A 23,819-nucleotide genomic window follows, 5' to 3' on the forward strand; every position below is an offset into this window, starting at 1 on the left:
TCAGATGTGTCAACTCCGTCAGTTGAATATTTTGATAATATTTCATTATGATATTTTATATTTGTTGTGGAATTGTTGGTCACATGTGAAAGTGTAATCTGTCTGCTAACACGAGAATGTGTTTTGAAATGTTAAAAACATCTTGAATGCTGTAAAGATAAAGCTGAAATTATATTACACAGTCCAAAGTAAAAAAAAAAAAAGAGAAAAGTTGGAAGGTTGAATCAAAGCATAGCTCAGTAGCTTAGTACATATAAGATACATTTATGTATCTTATATGTACGAGGCTAAGCTACTGAGCTATACTTTGATACAACCTCCCAACTTTTCTCTTTTTTATAAATGTTTTTTCAGAATATTAGAATGATTTCTGAAGGATCATGTGACTGGAGTAATGATGCTAAAAATTCAGCTTTGAAATCACAGGAATAAATTATAAATCTGACTTGTGTTGCAGCCTGGAATTAATTCATTTCTGGCAATATTGTCAGCTTGATTGCAAAGACACTATTGGAAGAGAGCTGAACTGAGCTGGACGATAACATCACTGAATCAAAAATTAACTGACTTTAACGGAAAAATTTAATGTTTACTGTAGTCCTCCTGCATTATAGACACACTATTTTCCTGTTTAACAAGCTGTTTCCTGTTTTAAAGCTGCGTTGACACATTCTGTATTAGTGTTGTCAAAAGTACTGACCACAATACCATTCGGTACTGAAATTTTAAAAACGTCCATTTCCCGCTAACATTTGAGCGCTGTTGAGCAGATGATCATTGTAGCCAATCACAGTCATATCTGTTGAGTGTGTGAACAATGGATGTTTTTAAAATTTCAGTACTGAATGGTATTGGTATGGTCGGTGCTTTTGACAACACTAATCTGTATTGTATAATGCGCTATGTAAATAAAGGTGACTTGACTTGAATTGACAGTCTAATGGACCCAGTTGTGGTCATAACAAACTTTTGATCAAATGTGTACTACGCTTTTCCTTTATAGGCCAGCACCTTTCAAAGACAATTAAACACCGCTTCAACAAGCAATCAACAAGTACATCACTGAGACAAAACACTCGCATCCCTCAAAGTAAATAAAAAGCAAACTAAGTCCAATTTTGGTGCCATCATGCTCAATTTTGAACTGTATGTGCTGAATTAAGCACTTACCAGTCCAGGTACTGAGGTTGTGAGCTGAGCGGAGGCACAAGAAATACAGGCTCAGAGGAAGTAACAACAGCAGCCCCCTACAAGAGTGTAACAAAAATTAAATGATTCAAGGGTCACCTCAGGTCACCGATTTCAAAACAAGTAAATTGCAGACAGACAAAGCATGTAACAGGACTGAACTTAATAACTTATGCAAATCGCCTAAATAATTTTACCAGTTCACTAGGCTCATCCTCCGAGGTCTCTCTGTTTCCTTGGAAACATCTTAAGCCAACTGTCCTTCTGTCTGCTTTAGACTCCACTTCCTCCTCTTCATTAGGACATTGTTCCGATTGTGACTACAAGAAGACAAGACAGAAGACATTAAGCAGAGAGTGCTGTGCATGCTGAATCTTAATCTTAATCTACAATACATATATGATCACAGTGACTGTCCAACCTGTTCCTACACTAACAAGATGATATGACACTTACCTTGCCTGGAACAATTTCTCCTTTGTCCTTTTCAGCCTGTCCATCTGTTCCCATCTACACATAGCAGACAACACTGTTGTTAATAAATAACCTAGATCTGAAACATCAGCTCTGGGCCATCATAAAGCTTCACCCGTTATGATAACCATACCTGAGAGATGGCAGAAAACTACTTCTGTATTGAATCTCTGCCTTTAACTCGAAGAGCACTCAGGGGAACTTGATTGCTCGAGTAAACTGATGAGAAAGCTTGATCTGTATTGACATTCAACACTGTGCCTTCGATTCTTGACCCAGTGACAGCACTGATCGTGTGCAGTGAACGAAACTGATGTAAGATGATGCTAGAGACGATGCTATCTAGTACGTGTGCTCCACTGCAGTGTTCGCCTATGTGCTCACTTGTTATCTGTCATTTAATAACCACCAATACTATACTGCACGTCTCATTCTGAATGCACTGAGTATTACTAGCTGACTTTCTCATCTGTGCTTCATTTTAAGCAACCTTCTTGCAATAATTTATAGCCTACAATTTGTCGCCCAGAGGGGTTAGCTGGCTAGCTAAGTGAGACAAGCTATGAGAGCCGTTTACCTTCATAGTGCGGAGATGAGCCGGCTGATGAATCCCAAAGCTGATGAGCTGCTAAAACCCGCCACAGTGTTTTTGTTCACTTTAAAACGAGGCACGAAACATTTTTCTTTAAGGAACACAATAAGAGGCCCTCCCATCCGATTCCGACATTTTGCTTCCCCTTCTGTGAAACTGCCGGCATGGGCTTATGGGAAATGATGTTTTTCATCAAAGACTATTTCTGTGGCGGTGACGATGCAAATCAGACGTGAATGGGAATTTCTTTGTAATTAATATATATATATATAATAATTTAGGGTTAAATGATCAAATTGCATTAGCATTTATATTAATTAATAAATGTCATGTACTTGATTTTTTGTTGGTCTAATATATGGTGATTGTTTGAGCCTGATACTCAAGTGATTTTGAAATTGTGCTATTTAGTACTATTATTAGTTTAATAATACAGTATTTGTTTTTAAATTGGTCTTTAAATGTAACCGAATAATGACTAGGTTTTTGTTTGGCACTTTCATGATGGTTAATTTTTCATAATAAAAAGTTTTAACCGTTCACATTATTAAGTTCACAAACTATCTTGAAAACATTTTGCTTTGTGTCCTTTTTTTGTCATAAACATTTGTATTGTTTTCAATAATGCTTTCATTTTTTATGCACTTTTATGCACTATGAATTAGCCTACGTTGCATTGAAGGTATAGGCCTATACATTTTTATCAGTTCATGCATTCCCGGGGAATCAAACCCATCTCCTTGGTGTTGCTATAACATCCTACCCTTTGTATTGTGCAACACAAACAAAAACAGTCAGATTTCTTTTTTAATATATGCAAACATTTTAATCATAAACATGCCCACTGTGTAACATTTCGAGTGATCCTTCATTCGCTGCTGTTCATAATTGGGTTGGTATCATCCAAATAGGCCTACCTTATCCCAGACCTGCAGTACTTAAATAATGCAAGTTATTTACTCAGGTGAAGTGCATGCAGCAGACTCTCTATGTGTTACAGTAATTCTCCAGGTCGTAATAGTCACAGTAGAAATGACAGCACTGCTCTACAATGCCTCTCTTTGCAACAGTGCTTCTGGCAGTCCCTCTCTCTCCACTCTGAGCAGCTGCTCCAGTCTGCCGCAGGAAGGGGACACTGTTCCTTATCATGACGCCTGTTGAAAGACGAGCAGTGTTACAAATTAATTAATTATATGATATAATGATATTAAATTAATTAATCAACCAGTTTTCCATTTTCTACACAACGCATATGGAAAGACCTGAATTAACTTCTGACAAATATCATAGGCTACTCTGTTACACTAAAGAGATGACATTTAATGACATTTTTAGGTGGTGGTGGGGGGGGGGTATAGATGAAAATGCATTAAATAAATATGGTATGTTTTAAAAACATTACTCAAAATGTTTTTAGATTACTCTGAAAAAAATGGTGATAGTGATAGTTCATGTTATCATTTATTTTTCTTCTCTCTTGAATTATATAGCTTCTTAACCTCTTAAAAACACACATTGATATACAAATTTGTGATAGGCCTACTGAATGTTTTTTTTTTTACCCAATAACTTTAGTTTGCATCGAATGGGTTCTCTTAATGCTTGTTACGCAAAACAATTTTGACAAAAAATGGACAGACAGTAGGCTGTCACTTACTGTAAAGTTGACTGAATGCATCGCACAGAAATGCAATTGTAACCAGACTCACGCAAAGTGTGCTCTCTGACACGCCTGGCAGGCTGGTAGAATATGGGCTTACATTTCTGCCACAATTCTGCGCGCGAAAGATCATATTTTGAGAGCACAAAAGTGCATTTTGCACACGCGCGATCTGAGTTTGCGCAGAATTGTGGCAGAAATGTAAGCCCATAGTAGAAGAGGCCCTTTTCACCACAGACGAGCAGCAGCGCTTCCACGAGCTGAATCCCGCACAGCCTTCGATTCCCAAACGCGCCGCTATTGGTCACCAGAGAGCCTGCACACAGCGACAGCAGGAGCAGTCCAGATCTGTGCATTCTCCTTATGAGAAAACTTAACAGATCATGAAACGCAAAATAGCAACTCTTTCCTGTTTGGTAAGGTTGATTGTGCCCTGTCAAGAGTGAAAGTGTCGTCCAGCCCAGTAGTGCTGGGGTTATTGTCTCTTTCTCTCTCTGTTCTAATGGACTCTGCGTTTTATGAGGTTCCATCGGTGAGCTGAACAACTAGCCTCAATTAATCACCTTCAATCAGTACAAATAATTACCTCTATCAGCTCACCTCAGCCTTTCTCTTCCTGACCCCCTCTTTGTTTAATTACCCCTATTAAGCTTTATATAAACCGGTGCTGCTTTCATCTCTCTCTCTTTTTCTCTCTCTCCAACCCTCTGTCTTTTTCTCAATGTTGTCTGAATGCCAGCATAGCTGCACAAGCTTTTTTTGGTTCCTATTGTCTGGCCCTATTGGCTTTCTCCCTAATTAGAGCTCATGTTCTGAGGATAACTCTTGCAGTAAGTAGTATTATTTTTACATTATTAAAAAAGAAAGAATACAATATACAGCAAACCTGTGCCCACAGACAGGACCAAATGCACAATCATGGAGTTTTATTTGCAGTGTTGTGAATGAGTGAGAGGATGGGTGGGATTAGTTTAGGAAAACTCAAAGCTAAATCTGAGGCCTGTCAGATTACAAAGAGGAACATATGAAGACAGAGACACACTAAACACGTGCCGTTTGCAAGGAAACTCATCACATTTTTTAAATCTGTGCTTTTTAAAACCACAGAGGGTAAGTGCAGGAATATGAATGTGTCTCTAATATTCTATTCTTCACAAAAGTTAACATTTTATATTTGGTTGATTATTAATTATTAAGAATGCCTGTGGACGTGGAGAAGATTATTCAGTTTATCAAACAAGGCAACCAGGACAATGTTCAAATACATCTGGATGATTACAACACTGAGGTAAATACAATTTCAAGCACAATGCTGAATTTTAATTAAATATAATAAGGTTAATACTGTGCTTAATATGATCACTGCCAGAAAAAAAACTGTTAGAATCTACTACTACTTCTATAACACTCAGATATTAGCAGTTTCCATGACAACAGAACTGGGGTAAACCTGAAGGGTGTCTCTCATTACTTATCCAGTCATTTTACAATTTCTGCAGTGTGGTGAAGTTTTAATATGTCTAGCATTTGCAGAGCCTTCAAATCCTGCTGCCTCATATATTTCACCTTTTAATTCTCCCTTTGGTATTCACAGAACTCACAATGTTTCTTTTTGATGTAGAAGAAAGAGAGAGAAGAAAGGTAAATTCTAAAGTCTGTGCTAATGTTTGAGTGTTTATCTGTCTGCCCTCAATCCGAGGGCACACATGGCTTGGATTAACACAGCTAATAATGTAAATCTCACTCATCCACCTTCACTTATCTTTATCCCTCACTTCACACTCATCTCATTCATTTGGTGTAGGCTATATAATACTCACAAGCATGTTTTTAATCATGATTTCTCTCTTTTTGTCACATACTCATTATTCTCGGCTGAACTGAGAACAGCAAAGAGAGCTGGAAGAGGTAAATCTTTCACATGACCTACAGAAAAAGAGCAGGTATTTGCTGTAGATAAATAAAGAAGCGAGTGAGACGTCTGTGGGGAAGAAGAACAAGAGAGGTGTGTAATCTGAAACTAATATACTCCCCGTCTATCTCACCCTGGGGCCCCTGTACATACCGATACCCAGAGCGTCTGTGTCGGATGTGCCTGTAAACTCTTTTGAGCTCATTATTTTGTTGTTACTAAGCACCAATTATTGTGCCGTGTGTCAAAAAGATAATTTATTGCTTCTCATCAAGTATTGAGTACATGTACAGTAAAAAATGTTTTTTTATTGGTCTTATGGAGTATTCTAATTTGTTGAGATTGTGAATTGGTGGGTTTTTGTTAAATGTGAGCCAAAATCATCACAATTAAAAGAACCAAAGACTGAAACTACTTCAGTCTGTGTGCACTGAATTTATTTAATACACGAGTTTCACAATTTGAGTTGAATTACTGAAATAAATGAACTTTTCCACGACATTCTAATTTATTGAGATGCACCTGTATTCTAAGCGCACGCTCGTCTGCCGCTTTAAATTCTCGAGCTCTTTACAGCAGGATGGATTCTGATTGGCTGTCTTTTTTTTTTTTTATCGTTCATCAGCTGGAGAAAAATTGTTTTGAAAGTGATTCCAACGATATCGTTTTTCTTTGTCTTTATCGTTATAGTTGTGGTGTGGACTCTGCTATTCTTTAATATTGAGAACGATTTTTAGAATTATATCTTTATCGTTTTCTTTATAGTTATCTTGCTTGGTGTGAACGGGGCTTTACACTCTTCATGATGCCCGGGCTCACAAAATAAAGCTTTTATAAATTAAAGCTTTTGTAATCTCTCCTCTGTGTTGAAGGTTTGTACCAAAAGCCTTTAATAGTCTTCAGTGAACTTCAAAGTTCTGTTGTTTATATGTAAAGAAGCAGACCATGGTTTAAATCTGAATCTTGAGTTTGAAGGGCAGACACTGACTTCATTCTTTTCCATGTCACCTCTCATTATTGCAAAAGCTTATGTTTTTTGTTGTTTGCTTGTTTACCTCTCTTTCTCTTGTCTCTTGTGAATGTTTGTTCTTCTCCACTCAGTTCCGCAGGAATAAAGTGAGAGAGTATGTTCACCTCTGTCACCTCTCATTATTGCAAAAGCTTATGTTTTTTGTTGTTTGCTTGTTTACCTCTCTTTCTCTTGTCTCTTGTGAATGTTTGTTCTTCTCCACTCAGTTCCGCAGGAATAAAGTGAGAGAGTATGTTCCAGACTCTGACTCAGATTTGGACTCTGATGAGAATGAGAATCCAAATCTTGTTCTGCGGAGGGTGAGTCAAACTTCTTTCCAAAAAATTTTTAACAACTTCTTTCTTTACAACTTCGTTCATAAAATATGGCCAAAAGCACAACCCAGCACCACATCCATATATTCCAGTTAATTTTCCAAATTCAAAATTGAAGAGTTTTCTTCCTTCCTATCTATTGTTCCATCTATCTATCTATAGGCCCTAGTTAAAAATTACAGTTGAATTTCAGTTCCTTACATTCAAATCGGTCCAAAATAGTTAATTACATCTATCTATCTATCTATCTATCTATCGTTAAAAATTATAGTTGAATTTCAGTTCCTTACATTGACAATTAGAAAACTTGTCCACATATGTTTGGCCATGTTGTATTTGATTATATATTCCCATCAAATACAATGCTAAAACCTTTTTCCTCTCTGTCTCTTCCAGAGGCTTGCTGCAGCTCTGATCTGGTTCATTCGCATGTGGCTGCAGCCAGGAGTTTTGAGGGTGTGTCTGCGAACTCTGCGAATTATCTCGCGCGATCAAAAGGCCTTGGCACCCCTGATCACGGACAATGCCATTCTAACTCTTGCTCGACTTGGGGGCATCTCCGCCCTGCCTACCTGGCCTGAAGAAGAGGAGGCTGAGTGGGGCTCCTCCCACAGTGACATCACTCCTGAGAATGAGACAGAGACATGTCCGGATAATAATGGCAGCAATACACAACACACAACTTGTTACAGGGAGGGAGATGATTCAGTCTGTGTCTCTGCAGCCTGTGCTAAACCTTTGGTCAGTTAAGGAGGCTTGCAGTTCAACCCTGTGAATGTGACATCTAACTGTAATATTGGGAGAAAAACACAAAACGACCGCCATGAAGAAAACGTGAGGAAAGATGGGGTCTGTGGGCTGTTGACAAGAGGAAAGAGGGATGCTAGAGGAGAGAAGAATGAGGAGGGGGAGGAGGAGTATGATGATGGAGAGGTCTGGAGGATTGAGGCGATGAAGGCCCTGTGCAATGTAATCTACAATAGCCCGAAAGCACAAGAGAGAGCCAGCATCCTGAGGTGTGGCTCAAATTGTTACATGTGAAGTATTTGCCAAGTACGGTGTCAATAAATATTTCAATATCATTATAGAAAACTCACTCTCTCTCATTCTCTTGCGCTTTGTTTTCTTCACCAGGTTGCTCCATGGCCTGTCAGAGAGACTTAAAGATGGAATACATTCCTCCTCACCTCCAAGTGGTCAGTTTTATGAACTGCGACTTCTCTTTCTGTTGACTGCTTTACGGCCTGAGCTTAGGATAGAGCTCCGCCAGGTAACAATCAATGATACAAATATGGAATTAGGTATTGTTAGTGATACATACACTGTAAAAATACATTTTTCAAAGTTTATTGGATTGTTGGAGTACACATTTTTTCAGGCTAATGAACGCTTGGTGGACAGAAAGATGGAGCCGGGACTCCCCATTCAATTTTTTGGTAACACCTTAGAATACTTTTCCATCATTAATGAATAACTAAACAAGAACACATGAGTAATGCAATATTAGCACTCTAGTAACTACTAGTATCTAACAAGAAACTGATTATTGAATTATTAAGTAATAGTGCTTAGTCGAATGTGGTAGTTCACTATTAACTAATCAGTAACAAGAAACTCTGATTATTGAATTATTAAGTAATAGTGCTTAGTCGAATGTGGTAGTTCACTATTAACTAATCAGTAACTACTATTTTTTCACACCTCCCAGAACTACTAAGAACTACTGTATACAGGTTCATAATTGGATAATACATAATGTATAATTAATTCTAAAGTGAAGGTCACGGTAACCCACTAGTAATGACTCAAGTACTACCAAATTCTTCAGAAGGAATTACAAATTATTTGGATCAGTATTCCAAAGTGAAGATCATGATAACTCTTTAGTAATGACTGAAATCATTGTAAGCTTTTGAGGGTTCTGTAAAGTATTCATTTGGCTAGATTTGGTAACACTTAAATCATTATTAGTGGGTTACTGTAGAATTTCACTTTAGAATACTGATCCAAGTAATCAGTAGTTCCTTTAGTAAGATTTGGTAATACTTGAGTCATTACTAGTGGGTTACCATGATCTTCAATTTAGAATTAATTATACATTATGCACAATTCACATTCATTATGAACATGTATACAGTAGTTCTTAGTAGTTCTCCAGGATATATGAAAAAATAGTAGGCATAGTTATTGATTAGCTAATAGTGAACTACCAGTTTCAACTGAGCACTATTACTTACTAAATCATTAATCAGAGTTTCTTGTTAGGTACTAGTAGTTACTTCAGTGTTAATAGTGCATTAGTCATTTGTTCCTGTGTAGTTATTCATTAACAACGGAACCGTATTCTAAAGTGTTGAAACAATGAAACGTTTAGCTGAACTTTATCTTTTAACTTTAATTCCGTTTGAAATTTACTTATATTTTTGTAGAATGCAAATTTTATAAAACAATTCATTTGAAATAAAACAACAGTTAGAGGACCCCTGCAGTATCAGTGTGTAGACCACCTAGTCATCAAGGTCACAAAAAGGAAAGTGTTAGGAGAACACAAAACTGCCTGTGTCTTTTCTGTGGGCATTTCAGAGACTCATTCTGTGTGCTCTTCCTGTCAGGAGCGTGGCGTGTCCATGCTGACTGCTGCTCTGGAACAGTGTTTGGAAGTGTGCTGGGGTGAAACGCATGAGGTGCTGACTGACCTCACAGCACCCCCTGTGTGTAAGGAGGTGACTCAGCACGCCCTTGAGATTCTCAAGACCCTGTTCAGCATTACCTACAGTGTGCACAGACAGGAAGTAGATGAGGTAAATGCTGCTTTTCTTTAACCCCTAATGACCGCAGCTGGGTCATTCCATCATTAACTCTATTTACACAGTGTTACAGAATTACAGAATTATTAACAAGATGGACATAAAGAGCTAAGGAGCTAAGCCATTGTTTATTTTGATATATTTTTAACCTTTTTCTGAAATTTCTATATTACGGATGATCAAACATAAAGATAACTGTAATTTTTTTATGAACAGAATGGAATTGAACAAACCATCAAACAGCACAAAACTTCACATATCATCACATATTAATCGAATGCTAATACTAACTGATGCTGTGTTCCAACCCCAAAAATGATATCACTTTCTGGAGGATGGTGTCAATAAAACTGTTAGTTAAACATGAAAAGCACAGAGCCCTGTACATGTCATGCAGGGAGATAAAAACAAGATTTTCATGATTCGTGGCCACAATTTAAAAAAACCAAAATGAGTGTTGGGAAGGTTACTTTGGAAATGTAGTAGGTTACAGATGACAAGTTACCCTATTTCAAATGTAATAAGTATTTCAATTACTTTGTTAATGTAATGTAAATGATTACTTTTAGATTACTTTTCAAAATTCAAACATTTTCTTTCTTTCTACATTTTTCTAAACTGTTAACCATTTTAAAAAATTTAAAGCAGACAGGGTTAACCTTACAGTAGCACTCAACACTGATTATTGTCAGACTTTCAAAATCCTTCATCACTTGAATTAATATTATAATAATTTAATTTTAAAGCACAGCCACCACAAAATCAGGCTTTAGCACCTCTCTTTACTTTGATGTCATTCGGAGGTTAAATGCAGATTTAAAATCATAACAAAATTTAGTTTAATAGCTATGATACTGTTTTTGAAATCAAATCTTTGCTTTGCAAATAATCAGGCATCTAACAATGCCTTGGGGGGAAAAAAACAGTTAATTAAAAAAATAAAGCATATACACAAGCCCAAATAGGAAATAAAGCAGTTATCAAATAAGCATGTGCCCTCTTCTGTGTCCTAAACTCCTGAAACATTGGTGTCTCATATTTTAGAGCAGTCAATGCAATTTGGGAAATAAATCAATCAAATCTGTATGTGTGTGAAAATATTCAGATGCACCCCCCTTTGTAATCGTTCATAAGTTACTGTAATTTAATTACACATTTTTTACAATTACATTTATTTTGTAATTAAATTACATAATTCTGTTACATGTAACTAGTTACTCGCCAACACTGGGAATGAATTCGTACAATGTGGCCTAAATTTACCTGACATGAGGTGGATTTAATGAATGAATGAATGAATGAATGAATAAGTCATGGAAAATAATTCTTAATTTGATCTCACACACACACACACACACACACACATACATATGAGTGTATGTATAGAAGGAGAACCAAAACATACCATAACAGGACAGGCCTCTGTTAAGAAATTCATTTTACTGTCAATGTTTTGGTTCTCCTTCTGCCACAGGAGGCTGCAGATTTGTATCGTCACCTAGCTGCAGTCCTGCGTCACTGTCTGCTTGTGCCCTGTGAGGGAGAGGATAGAAAAGAGGAGCTGCAAGGGTGAGAGTAAGAATCAAACCACTGTGAGTCTTGAGAGGTCTCGTCCTATTGATCTCTATAACACTTCTGTGCTGAATATCCACAGACACACAGTGAATGTGCTCTCAGCGCTCCCTCTGCAGTGCCTGGATGTTCTGCTATCTGTTCGCCTGTCTGAAGGTTCGAAGGAGTCCGGCGGAGTCAACATGGACTGCGTTCACACTCTGCTGCTCTTCATGGAGAAGAGACTGGACAGAGTGAGAAAGAGCGCTCTGAACTGTCTAGTGTTCCTGTAGCTCAAGAACATGGCACTTGTAAGGCCAAAGTTAAGGGTTTGATTTCCAGGGACCTTATAGACTGGGGTTCAGTTTCCATGACATGCATGTTAAAGAGTTAGTTCACCCCAAAATGAAAATTCTGTCATCATTTACACACCTTCATGTTGTTCCAAATCTAACTTTTTCTTCCTTGGAACATATAAGAAGATATTTTGAGAAATGTTTTTGTCCATACACTGGACGTCAATGTTAACCAAAACTGTTTGGTTACCAACACTCTTCAAAATATTCTCTTTTGTGTTCCACAGAAGAAAGGATGTCCACAGGTTTGGAACAACAATGAAAACTGAATTTTAATTTTTAAATGAACTATGCCTTTTAAAAGTCCAGAGGTTTGTCTTCTTATTATATATAAGACTTATATGCCTAAGTATTTTGCATTTGTACAATGTATTTCATTATAAAATGTAATGTCTTTAAATGTGAATTATACAGGGCTATAAGCTGAAGGAAAAGTTGGCTCCAGTGTTAAACCTGTTGACTGAGAGCAGCAAAGCACACAGGGAAACTAGGCACTATCTCAGACAGCAGGTACAATACCTCAAAATACCTTTTTTAAAACATTTTCACCATTTCAGTGTTTTAAACTGTTCAAACCAAGAACGATAACTATAAAGATAACTATAGCAATAATTACATTAGCGTTCAACTAAGAACATGCTGCAGTTATGTTGTCTGTTTGGCTGTCAAGGTTTTTATTATATATCAGCTGGATAATTCATTCTGAAAGTGATTTTAACTACATTTTCCCTCTGTGCCGTTATCGTTATAGCTGTGGTATGGACTCATAGAATTAGAACGATTACTAAAAACTTTATAGTTATTGTTATCCTTATAGTTATCATCCTTGGTGTGAGTATAGGTGTTACTTTTGGAGCACTCTATAAACTTGAAACATTAAGTTTGACTCAACATATACTTGTTATTCTCATGGCTGTGCACCAGGAGCCTGATCCTGTGCTATTTTTGAACAGATCCTGCCTCCACTGAGAGACGCTGAGATAAGGCCTGAACAGGGGAACACACTGAGGAGCAAACTAGTGCGACTAATGACCCATGTCGACACTGATATCAAACACTGTGCGGCTGAGCTTCTCTTTGTGCTCTGTAAAGAAAATGGTACATAGATGCATCTACTGAATCATGTAAAGTGCACTGACATTCATACTTTATACATACCATGATACCGAATGATTGTCATATTCATGTATCATGGTATGAATATGCAAGTGCTGCTGGGGTGAAGTATTTTTGTAGGCCAACCCAGAGGTTAACAGCACCCTGCTACCCTTGACAAAAACCAAACATGATTTTTCAAGTGGTTTATTGCAGAAAATAAGCTCTTTTTATGATTCTTACATGTTTTGTTCATCATGATAATCGACACAAATGAACACAGCTTTTATGCATTTTAAAGCCTAAATACAATCGCCAGAAGTAAAAGCTAAATGTAGCCTATATACAAACTACACCAAGGTTGCATGACATTAATGTCACCACCACTGTTTTGGAAAACTCTTTCAATCTTTATTTAAAAACATTTTTCCTTAAAGTCTGAGTTAAAATAGTTTGCAAGATTGCTATTATAAATACACTAAGGCTGTAAAAGCAGACTAGTGAGTAGATGAACCTGTGATGTCCATTTGGTTGTGATGATGTTTAATGTCCCTGTCCTCCACTGCTCCGGGTGTGTGTTCACTTAGGATGGGATAAATGCAGAGCACTAATTCCTAGTATGGGTAACCATACTTGGCCACATGTCACGTCACTTTCACTTTCACAACCTCTGTAGTTCCATTTAGCCACATGCTAGCAACTGCTTTTAAAAAATCACAAGGGGTATTACTGATGTATTGTAGATCATTAAAAAGTGAAGTAACGTGTGGCGACCCATACTCGGAATTTGTGCTCTGCATTTAACCCATCCAAGTGAACACACACCCGGAGCAGTGGGCAGCCATATTGCTGCAGCGCCCGGGGAGCAGTTGGGGGTTCGGTGCCTTGCTCAAAGGTCTCATCTCAGTCGTGGTATTGAGGGTGGAAGAGAGCGCTGGTTATTCACTCCCCCCACCTACAATTCCTGCTGGACCTGAGACTTGAACCCGCAGCCTTCGGGTTACAAGTCCAACTCTCTAACCATTAGGCCCCCGTAAAAACATTAAAAGATCTTGAGAAATATTTCAGGCCCATTGCCTTCATGACAATGGAACCAGAAGTGATAAAATGCTAATTCATTTCCGGGTTTTGGCCTACAAAAATGTCATCACTGCAGTACTCTATTCACAATACACCTTTCTGTGACATTTAAAACAGTGTTGTCGGTATGGTATTCATGAACTCTTTCTCTCCCAGTGAGCAGGTTTGTGAAGTACACTGGTTACGGTAATGCAGCGGGGCTGCTGGCAGCACGGGGTCTTTTGAACGGCCGCGGCCACTCTCCTCAACCGCAGTACTCCAGTGACTCTGACTCAGACACGGAGGAGTACAGACAGGCCAAGGACAGGATTAACCCTGTGACGGGACGGGTGGAGGAGGAACAGCCTGATCCAATGGAACGAATGACTGAAGAAGAGAAAGAGGCAGAGGCGCTCAGACTCATAAATATGTTCAACAAACTCTCACGGTATGTGTGTGTCAGAGATATTCCACCAGAAATGTGGTAAAATCATCACTGATTTTCTGTTCAAAACGTATGTGTAGTGAATAGGTGATCCCCTTATAATATACAGCAGCCTTAATATTTTTTTGTTTCATCATTATTATCCTTCCACCACACCCGCTCAGGAACAAAATCATTCAGCCAATGGGAGTGACAACGGACGGCAAAATGGCGCCGCTTTGTGGCCAGACGAGGCACAGCGCTGTGCAGGAGGAGGAGGAAGAAGAGGAGGAAGATGATAGTGAAACAGAGCAGTAATGAAAGACAGGTGCAAGATATTTTATACTAATGACTGATAGCGCTGAAACAATATTAATAATAGCGCAACTAAAAATCATGTAACTTATAAGGAAATAATCTATTGTTTCATTTAATCAGTTGGTGTATGTAAAAGGAAATTCTATTGAGACAGAAAACAGAATAAACGAAGCTCTGTATGATGTGTGAAGAAAAAAAATAAGGCAGGCAAGAAATAATTTATAATGTAGGCTACACAAAATAGCTGAGAATGTCATTTCTTTGTAATAACTCTTGTGAGTCACGATGAGCTAGAAACCGTAAAATAGGAAGCTACTAAGAAGCAAAGGAGAAAGAAAGAGACAAAGAGAGACAGCCATCACACCAAAGACAGACAAACACTCCTGGAAAATGCTGCTGGTGTTGCCATGGCTATGTTACCATGGTAACAACAGGAAACGCAGTTCTTTTTTCGCGCTCTAGCAGGAGTGGAACGTTTACCTTGAAGAGAACTGCCATGGATCAATCTAACGCTCTGCACCGAGAACGCTGAATAAAAATACATCCTCAGAGAAACGTTTTCATTTACAAAATGGTTAGTAAACTTTGAACCTAAGTACAATATTTAGAGCAGGTTATTTTTTGACTGTACTGCTTGATTTCCAATGTATTTCCCTCCAAGATATCATTCCTACCCGTATAAAGCCCGTGCAAAATACCAGCAAGTATGTCTAGAACAAATAAAACGAAAAAAAAAAATTTCCAAGGCAGTCTTGTGTGAAAATGCATCATTTTCATAAACTCATTTTTCTTTTCTTTTATTTGCGTTTGTCAAATACAGGAGGATTCATGTACAGATGAGGGACAGGTAGAGAGAGACTGAAGCAACTGTACAATATTTACAGAAGAGAGAAATAAGCAAACCTCCATAATAATAATAATAATAACAATAATTATCATAGTAAACAACAAGCAGATAAAAAACAAACAGTAAACACAGACATTTTGCACACTTTAAAACTATTACATCCCTCTGCACCGTCGTGTTTTCTTTGAGAAAACGAACAAATACACCTCTTTTCCAGCATTTTCTTTTAAAGAACAGAAAGATTTTTTTTTTTATTTTAAATACATTTTTCTTTTGCTCTATTTTTTGACAAAAAATTTACTACACACTGCTTTGACCCCGCTCTTTTGTCCACCTTGTCCTTCAGTTTAGGGGACAGGAAGAATAGGGGGTTACGGGTGGCCCATTTCATGTACACTCTCATAAAACATGAACATTATTATTCAAAATAATAACAGCAAACCGCCTCAGCTTTGGGAGGTAACCATGTATAAATGTCAATGTATAAATAATACAAATCATAATTGTTCATAATACATATTTATATATAAGAGTGTGCATGGAACATAGCATTCAAAGCTCACCTCTGCCAAAACATTGCTGACCAGTGAGGTTTTCAACCCTGTTCCCTTTGGCACTATCTTTATTCGTCTCTGTGCAGACAACTGTCTTTACACATTCTCGCTCTTTTTTTTTTTTTGTTTTCATACCGTCTCCCTGTGGCTCCCGTTGCAGGGAGCTGACACATAATGAAAGAGAGAGGAATGAAAGCTTTACAAAAACATTTTTATGTTAAAATGCAACAGCTTAAACCGCCAGTGGCTCTTACACATTCTGCAAAGGAAAATCTAATTTTCCTGCAACCTGGAGGTGCACCGGCTTTGTTTGAGAAAGAGGAGTTTCTCCCTTCTCCAAATAGGACGTGCTTGGAACGTCGACAGCTGAATCTTAAGCCTTGGTGCTGAGCGTCAGCAGTTCAATGAAGGAATTGAACAGAGTCTCTAGCCAGCCCTGGTTGGCCATGCACTGCTGAACCACCTCCTCCTGACCTGGATCCTCCTCCGCTGCCTGCTCTATGCTGTCCGTCTGAGGAGGGAGAAAGAGAGGCGAGGGTTTTTAAGGCTAATACACGGATACAGTGTTGCATTTCTCAAATAAGCTCATATTTCCTCATACCTCTTTTTTACAGTGCAGAAATGTGTGATATTTGTAGTGATGGAGAGAGTGATAGAGACTGTATATTCGACAAGTCTCTGTTGACAGCTTCAGGTCCTGGCAAGCAGAGAGAGATGGGCTTACAAGTGAAGAAAGAGAGCTCAGAGATTTCAAGACAGATGTATTATTGGAATTCAATGACCACAAAAAGCTTTTGGACACTTAAAGGGGCAGTTCACCAAATAACCTGTATGACTTTCTTTCATGTTTGGAAAACAAAAGAACATATTCTGAAAAATGAAAAGGAAAGTCAAAGGGGTCCAATGTTGTTCTGGACGCAACTGACTTTTATTATAGGGACAAAAATATTTAAAACATTTTTCAAAATATCTTCATTGCATTATATAACAAAACATCAAATCAATTGGCATCTGCAAACAAATGGTGCTTTTTAGCCATTTTTGCAATGATACTTAATCAAATGGTCCAGAAATCACAGGTTTAATTCATCACAACAATGACATTTAATCAACTAACATTTAAAAACCATGATTTAAAAGAGAGAAAAAAAATTAAAATTGAGCTTGTACTCTCATTTCTTTAAAATAAATGACTGTTGTTTTTTATTTTGTCATTTAATGCAATAGAGGAAGTAAAGTTTCGTCATGATACAATTTGAAATCAATTCTCTTACCCAGCAATACAATATTTGCCGATATCTCAAAACATGCTGCGATACAATTACAATTTGATTAGATTTAGGGGTCTATGATTGATACACCGATATTATTTTACACAACCAGTTACATTTTTATTAACTCAAAAATGCAACCATAGTTTCACAGTCAAACAAGTCATCTAGTGTATCTTATTCATTTATAAAAATATATAGAGATTTTTATGCACTGCATTGATATATCATTTGATTGATGCATCGTTATACCCCTTTAATTCAACAACATTAATATTTTTAGGTATGACTAAAGTGCCCAAATACTTCTTGCGGTTTCTTACTAAATGGCTTAATTATGTGAGAAACAATTGTGTATACAACATGCCTGCTGTTTGGGAAGGCTCCTTTTGACTCTGTTGAGGGTTTTGCGGTTGTAACTCTCTCCACCCAGGTGCACTTTAACCGCTCCAGAGTCTAGGGGGTCTGCTGTCATTTGAGGGAACATGTGCAGTGCCTCCTACAGAATGGGAAAGGAAGGAGAGTGAGAGACTGCCAGACATGTTCCTCAGAAAACACAAATCAAGACGTCTAGAGTACTCCAGAGGAATGCATTTGTGTATCACTGAAAGCCAGTGTCACCTGATGCTGTACACTCATGTTGACCCTTCTTAACAGCCTTCGTTTCTGTTCGTTGAGGATACTGTCAATCTTTCTCATGGGTGGGAGATAAAGCTCATCTGAGGACAAAAGGGGAAGAGCCAGTGGTAATGCACTGGTATTGAGTAATTAAATTAAAAAACACCATTACTTAAGATTCATGTTTAAATGATTATAGAATATATGCATCTTACGTTTTTCACTAGTTCATTTTAAATGGTCCTGCAATGTGATAAATAACTTAAATATATAGTTCAGTCATGAAACTCTAGAAGGCGCAGGCTGACGGGTTGTTAACGTAACTGATGATATTCACGACTTGGCACAAGCTGATTGGTTCATGCTGCATATGCAGCCAATGAGCTTACTGCCTTGCATTTATATGGCTGGCTAGCATTCACTTGAGATTCCTGCATTGCGCTTTCAGAGTTTCTCTGAAACCCTCCACCTTCCCCAGCTCCACCTGTATAGATCTGCTACGGGTTATTTTATATGCTATTTGTGCAGCAGCAGCATGTCTTAAATACTCACGGCACTTGAGATTCCTGCATTGCGCTTTCAGAGTTTCTCTGAAACCCTCCACCTTCCCCAGCTCCACCTGTATAGATCTGCTACGGGTTATTTTATATGCTATTTGTGCAGCAGCAGTATGTCTTAAATACTCATGGCACCGTATCACCGTATACATTGGCAGTAGCAAGTTCCTGTACTTGCTTGCAGCAGCAGTATAACTATATAACATTTACTTTTGATCAATTAGCTGCATTTTTGCTGAATAAAAGTATTAATTTCTCCAAAAAATTGTAACTTTTGAACAGTAAGATTTAACTAGCAAAAGAATTAGCAAACTGCTGTTTAAAATAGTGTTAGATGATTTTTGCAACTGTATCTATAGGCACAGGTTTAATCACTGATACAATTTGTTAGTTTTTCAGATATCTTTGCATTTAGGCTTGGAAAGATGACATCAGTGGCCTAAAAACCTAATTTAATTAAACTTAAATTAACAGCCTTCATTAGTCACTGTAACATTCCACTCCTCCTTTCTAACGCCCCATTCGCTTGACGGAGGGCGTTTCTGAAGCTTGGTGCTGCCGCGACCGTCATAGTGACAACAGTCAATCACATTAGTCTTCTGGTGTTGCATGAACGCGATTGGCTAGCGTCTGCGCTAGGGTATTTGCATAAGGTCATCTGATTGGCTGACGCCTGCGTTGGCGCTTGAAAAGTTGAAAAGTTTTCAACTTCTGCCACGAGCAACGGACCCAACGCGACGCGACGGACCCACAATTCATTTCGCCAACGCTTGACGTCACTCCATTCAAAGTAAACGAGAGGCGTTGACGCTGACGCCCCGTGTGAATGGGGCATAAGCATCTTTTGCTTGTCATTATTCTTCCAGCCTCCTTTGCTTTATTAAACTCCTTTCATTATTCTCTCCATCCTTCTCTCCCTTATCCTCCGTACATGCACTTTGTGTTTAACCTAACGATGTGCGCTCACCGTTGGTGTCCTCAAGAGCTTGGATCATGTCCGGGTCCAGAGCAGTGCTGACCAGCATCTCTACATAACTGCGGAACATCTCTCTCATGGCCCGACTGTTCATCCCACTCCGTGTGGATACTGAGGATACAGATGCAAAACACATGAAAAAACAGAAGGCACACACCAGAAAATACAGTACTCTCACACACACTTCAACAACTTAGTTTTGGCTCCACGAAACAAGAAATGCAAAATGAACTAAATTCAGTGTCCATCATCTCATACAGTGTGCTGGTTTATAGACAGGTTGTAGCAATACAATTTTTACAATATGTAAAATTGAACAGTAGTTTGCCGTTACTAGTATGCAGGTTTTGAGTTTTTTTGAGTGCCATGACAAACCTTATATAGAAATACTGTGTTGGAACTACTGTAAAATACTGAATGGTACTAAAAAGTAGGGCTGCACGATAAATCAAAATGGAATCGAAATCGCGATTCGACAGAAGCTGCTATTGTCATGCATATCTTTCAGTAAAGCACGGTTCTGTGATCAGCAGTAAATCTCCATCCAAAGGACAGAGGGCGCTCTCGCGCTGAAACTCCAAATACGCCTTGCAGAAGAAACCCAGGAAACGCCTATAGCGGTAGCTGGATAAACAGAAGATTTAACTGCCTTTATTGATTCAACGTGACTAATAAACACACGATTTACTGCTGATTACAGAACCAACTTTACTAACAAAATGCGCATAACAATCGCATTCGATTAATCATGCAGCCCTAAAGTAATATATATATATATATATAGTGGTACTGAAAGATTATCATATTTACAAATCATGGTTTTAACACAGGACTTCAAACTATGGTACCACCATTCAGAAGTTTGTGGTCCGTAAGATTTTATTTAAATTTTTTTGAAAGAACAGAATTCTTTTATTCAGCGAGGATGTAATACATTTTCAAATGTGGCAGTGTTGTGACAGTTACTTTTTTTTACCTTCTATTCATCAAAAATCTTGAAAAAAAATTAGCATGGTTTCCACAAAAATATCAAGAAATGTCTTTTGAGCACCAACAATCTTTTTGAAGGAAAATGCTGAAAATTCAGCTTTGCCATCACACAAATAGATTACATTTGAAAATATATTACAATACTTTTTTTTTTACATGCAACGATTCATATTATTAATGTTTTTTCTGTATTTGTGATCAAATAAATGGATAAGAAACTTCGGTAACACTTTCTATGAAGCCTGTATTTATAATACATTATAAGGGAGAAAGTGTTACCGAAACTTCTTTCGAAAACATTTAAAAATCTTGCTACCCCAAACTGAAGTTACACTGAATGAAGCTGATGATAGCTTTGCATAATATTGCAAAACCACACACAAAGTATATTGCACACACATAACCAAGCCATATGCACCTTCCTCCTCACTGGGCGGGTCAGGGGAGGAGACTGAATCAGATGAAGAGGGCATTTCTTTAAGCCACTTCTTCCTCTTTTTAGGTGGAGGTTCTGCCTTTACTTTCACAGGTCTGCTCCTCGTCCTGTCGACCCTCTTCTCTCCATCTCTTTTCTCCTCTTTGACCCTCCCGCGCTCCACAACGGCCGTTCTCCTCTCCAGCTTCTCTTGAGTTTGTCGCTCTTGGAGCTTCTTTTCCTTCTCTCGCTCTTTCTCCCTCTCCTTCTCTCGTTGTTTTTCCCTGTCCTTCTCTTTCTCCTTTTCTCTTTGCCTCTCTCTCTCCTTTTGTTTTTCCTTTTCCTTTTCTTTCTCTCTTTGTTTTTCCCTTTCCTTCTCTCTTTCCCTTTCTTTTTGTTTCTCCCTCCCTTTTTGCTTTTCAAGTTCTCTCTCCTTTTCTCTCCTAGATTTCTCGATCTGTTCCCTCTCTCGTTCTCGCTCCCTTTCCTTTTCTCTTTCTCTCTCTTTCTCCTTTTCTTTTTCCCTTTGTTCCCGTTGTCTCTCTCTCTCTTTCTCTCTATCCTCTCGTTCCATGCGAGGTGGAGTCAAGCTACGTACAGGTTGTGGCTTAGGAAGTGACTGGCGTCTGGTAGAAAGGAAAGACATTCATCTTAGCAACGACAATATACTGATAAAATTGACAGTTCACCTGAAATTAAAATTCCTCATTATTTACTCAGCCTCGTAAAATTTTAAACCTGTATACTGTTTTTTTCTGTGGAAAACAAATTCTGTTATGCTTTAAGTCTAAGCCACAGGTTGGACATCAAATGTCCTTAGCTTTCGCATATCTCAAGATCAATTATCACAATGTCAGTATTTTATTACAGAGCTGCAAGCAGTTGAAAGATTATTAATGAATAAATACTTAGATTGTGCTGCTTTCTCACACAAACCTATTGTATGAATGCAGGTGACTTTGAATATCGCTTATGCAGATGGACTACATTTCTGGTGCTTTTTTAGTGTTTTGTTTTCTTGTTTTAATTTTTGACACACTGTGAACCGTTTTATGAAACAAGCTGTTTGAAGATTCTTCAAAAATTCTGCGCTCCACTGAAAAAGCAACAGCATTTAGGTTTTAAAAGCATGAGGGTGAGTAAATGATCACAGAACTCTTTGATTGACAGTAACTACTGTATTAACGGCAATATAGCACAGGACCTGAGGACCACAGTAGCTCCAGAAGTGCATTTAGGGTGAAATTACCTCAGTGTGAGACTGGGCCGATGCCAGGGTTTCCGCGAGCACACTCGGACATAATCCTTTTTATTCACATTCTCCAAGAATTTGACATATAAACGCTGATAACGCATCTTTGCATCTCCAAAGTAGCCCAAATACTGCCAAAGAGTGACAGAGGACAGATAGCATGAGTTTAAGGAGGTGGTGTAGTGTTACAATTTCATGCAAGCCATCCAATGCATGATATTAATTCTTACCAAATACAAAAACACACTCACATTACTTGTAGCACAAAACTGCCGCTGTCCATCTTTGATTTCAGGAGCAAACTTCTGCAGCAGAGCTTTCTGGACCCTCCAGATTGGAGGAGGCTCTCGTCCGGTCTGCAGCGCCAGCTGAGAAAAGCCATGTGAATTGAGCATCTAGTTAAATTGGCATTAAATAAAAATTCATTCATCTATTTTGTAAATGCATGTTGTGGATCTTATTGCGAACGATTCATCCATGCACATGCTTCATTTTTTGACACAACTGGACCTTCTACAGAAACAACAGACTGGTGATGTATACCAGATTTTTCCAATCATTTATTCTGCTTAAACCCTGCCCTTCCACAATCAAATCTAAGCGTGAATTTTTCACTGTAACACCTACATCTCAGAATTCAAACAAGCGACAAACCATTGATCTCCAACCCTGCTCCTGGAGAGCTACCGTTCTGCAGACCTCAGCTCCAACCATGTTTCAACACGCCTGTCTATAATTTTCGAGTAACCCTGAACAATTTGATTAGCAGGTTCAGGTGTATTTGATTGAGGTTGGAGCTGAACTCTGCTGGACAGTAGCTCTCCAGAAGCAGGGTTGTAGACCCCTGACATAGACAGAATAAAGTCCCTGCCATAATTTTTTTCTTTTCTGTCAATCTGTTTCACTTGTATGTACGTTGCACTATGGAAGAAAAGATCTGTCGCTATTTCCGTTTAATTGCGACTTCAATTATTAAAAGGGTAGTGCATCCAAAAATTATAATTCTGTCATCCATTACTCACCTTCATGTGGTTCCATGTATGACATTCTTTCTTATGCGTAACGCAAAATAAGACAATTTAAAGAATGTTGGTAACCAAAGAGTTTTGGTTCCCTTTGCCTTCCATTAGAATTTTGGACTATAATATAGAAATCAAAGGGAATCGAAACTGTTTGGTTACCAGCATTCTTCAAATTATCTTCTTGTATGTTCCACAGAAGAAATTGAGTCATATAAGACTAAAATGACATGAAGGTGAGCAATGACAGAATTATCATTTTTGGGTGAACTATCCCTGCAAAAATCTACATATTAATTCTACTCATAGAATACTACTTAAAAAAAATAAAATAATAAAAACAGGGGGATTTTTACCTTAAGAGTACCAATATCTTCAGTGCGCACCACAAATTCATCCCTCTCTCTGAAGATCCCCTCCCCCCCACTCTCACTGTCATCATCCTCACTCTCTCCGGCGAGCGACGCGTTGGACTGTTTCTTAGCCAGGTGCAGTGAAGTGATCTGAGGCGTTGGGGCATCTTCGGGGGTGGGGGGTGAG

At 38.2% G+C, this 23,819-nt stretch overlaps 3 protein-coding genes and 1 pseudogene across 4 annotated transcripts in view; 1 reads left to right on the top strand and 3 right to left on the bottom strand.

The window, feature by feature from the left end:
- LOC107729496 (splicing factor, arginine/serine-rich 19-like) overlaps positions 1 to 2,418 on the bottom strand; it is a 15,172-nt gene extending 12,754 nt beyond the window's left edge. For both annotated transcript variants that reach the window (XM_016540030.1, XM_016540029.1), the window contains exons 1-4: positions 2,240 to 2,418; positions 1,645 to 1,698; positions 1,386 to 1,508; positions 1,171 to 1,247 (exon numbers count right to left, since the gene is read on the bottom strand). In XM_016540030.1, the coding sequence (XP_016395516.1) occupies positions 1,171 to 1,247; positions 1,386 to 1,508; positions 1,645 to 1,698; positions 2,240 to 2,245 (260 nt within the window). In that variant the 5' untranslated portion in view covers positions 2,246 to 2,418. The remainder of the gene's footprint in view (positions 1 to 1,170; positions 1,248 to 1,385; positions 1,509 to 1,644; positions 1,699 to 2,239) is intronic.
- A 755-nt stretch (positions 2,419 to 3,173) lies between these two features.
- On the bottom strand, positions 3,174 to 4,470 carry LOC107729420 (insulin-like). The gene is made up of 3 exons (XM_016539908.1): positions 4,115 to 4,470; positions 3,964 to 4,018; positions 3,174 to 3,408 (listed from the first exon to the last, which is right to left on the bottom strand). The coding sequence occupies exons 1-3, from the start codon at positions 4,442 to 4,444 to the stop codon at positions 3,242 to 3,244; spliced, it is 552 nt and encodes a 183-aa protein (XP_016395394.1). The 5' UTR covers positions 4,445 to 4,470; the 3' UTR covers positions 3,174 to 3,241.
- Positions 4,471 to 4,908: 438 nt separating this feature from the next.
- On the top strand, positions 4,909 to 15,500 carry LOC107729458 (synembryn-A-like; annotated as a pseudogene).
- Positions 14,899 to 23,819, bottom strand: part of LOC107729421 (proline-rich protein 12-like) — a 23,911-nt gene continuing 14,990 nt past the window's right edge. Inside the window, exons 9-17 of the mRNA XM_016539909.1 lie at positions 23,636 to 23,812; positions 22,512 to 22,628; positions 22,258 to 22,391; positions 21,012 to 21,634; positions 19,595 to 19,714; positions 18,074 to 18,171; positions 17,820 to 17,951; positions 16,783 to 16,878; positions 14,899 to 16,692 (exon numbers count right to left, since the gene is read on the bottom strand). Of these exons, the coding sequence (XP_016395395.1) occupies positions 16,555 to 16,692; positions 16,783 to 16,878; positions 17,820 to 17,951; positions 18,074 to 18,171; positions 19,595 to 19,714; positions 21,012 to 21,634; positions 22,258 to 22,391; positions 22,512 to 22,628; positions 23,636 to 23,812 (1,635 nt within the window). The 3' untranslated portion in view covers positions 14,899 to 16,554. The remainder of the gene's footprint in view (positions 16,693 to 16,782; positions 16,879 to 17,819; positions 17,952 to 18,073; positions 18,172 to 19,594; positions 19,715 to 21,011; positions 21,635 to 22,257; positions 22,392 to 22,511; positions 22,629 to 23,635; positions 23,813 to 23,819) is intronic.

The sequence above is a fragment of the Sinocyclocheilus rhinocerous genome, unplaced genomic scaffold, assembly GCF_001515625.1.
Source record: "Sinocyclocheilus rhinocerous isolate Xijiao unplaced genomic scaffold, SAMN03320098_v1.1 scaffold697, whole genome shotgun sequence".
NCBI classification, from domain to species: domain Eukaryota; kingdom Metazoa; phylum Chordata; class Actinopteri; order Cypriniformes; family Cyprinidae; genus Sinocyclocheilus; species Sinocyclocheilus rhinocerous.

Excerpts from the sequence above, each read along its gene's own strand:
- LOC107729420 (XM_016539908.1), bottom strand. The coding sequence starts at position 4,444 with ATGGAACCTCATAAAACGCAGAGTCCATTAGAACAGAGAGAGAAAGAG. Across the intron at positions 4,019-4,114 it reads TCTTCTACTATGGGCTTACA|AAATGTAAGCCCATATTCTA; the intron begins TTTCTGCCACAA and ends GAATTGTGGCAG. Across the intron at positions 3,409-3,963 it reads TGTCAGAGAGCACACTTTGC|GCGTCATGATAAGGAACAGT; the intron begins GTGAGTCTGGTT and ends GTCTTTCAACAG.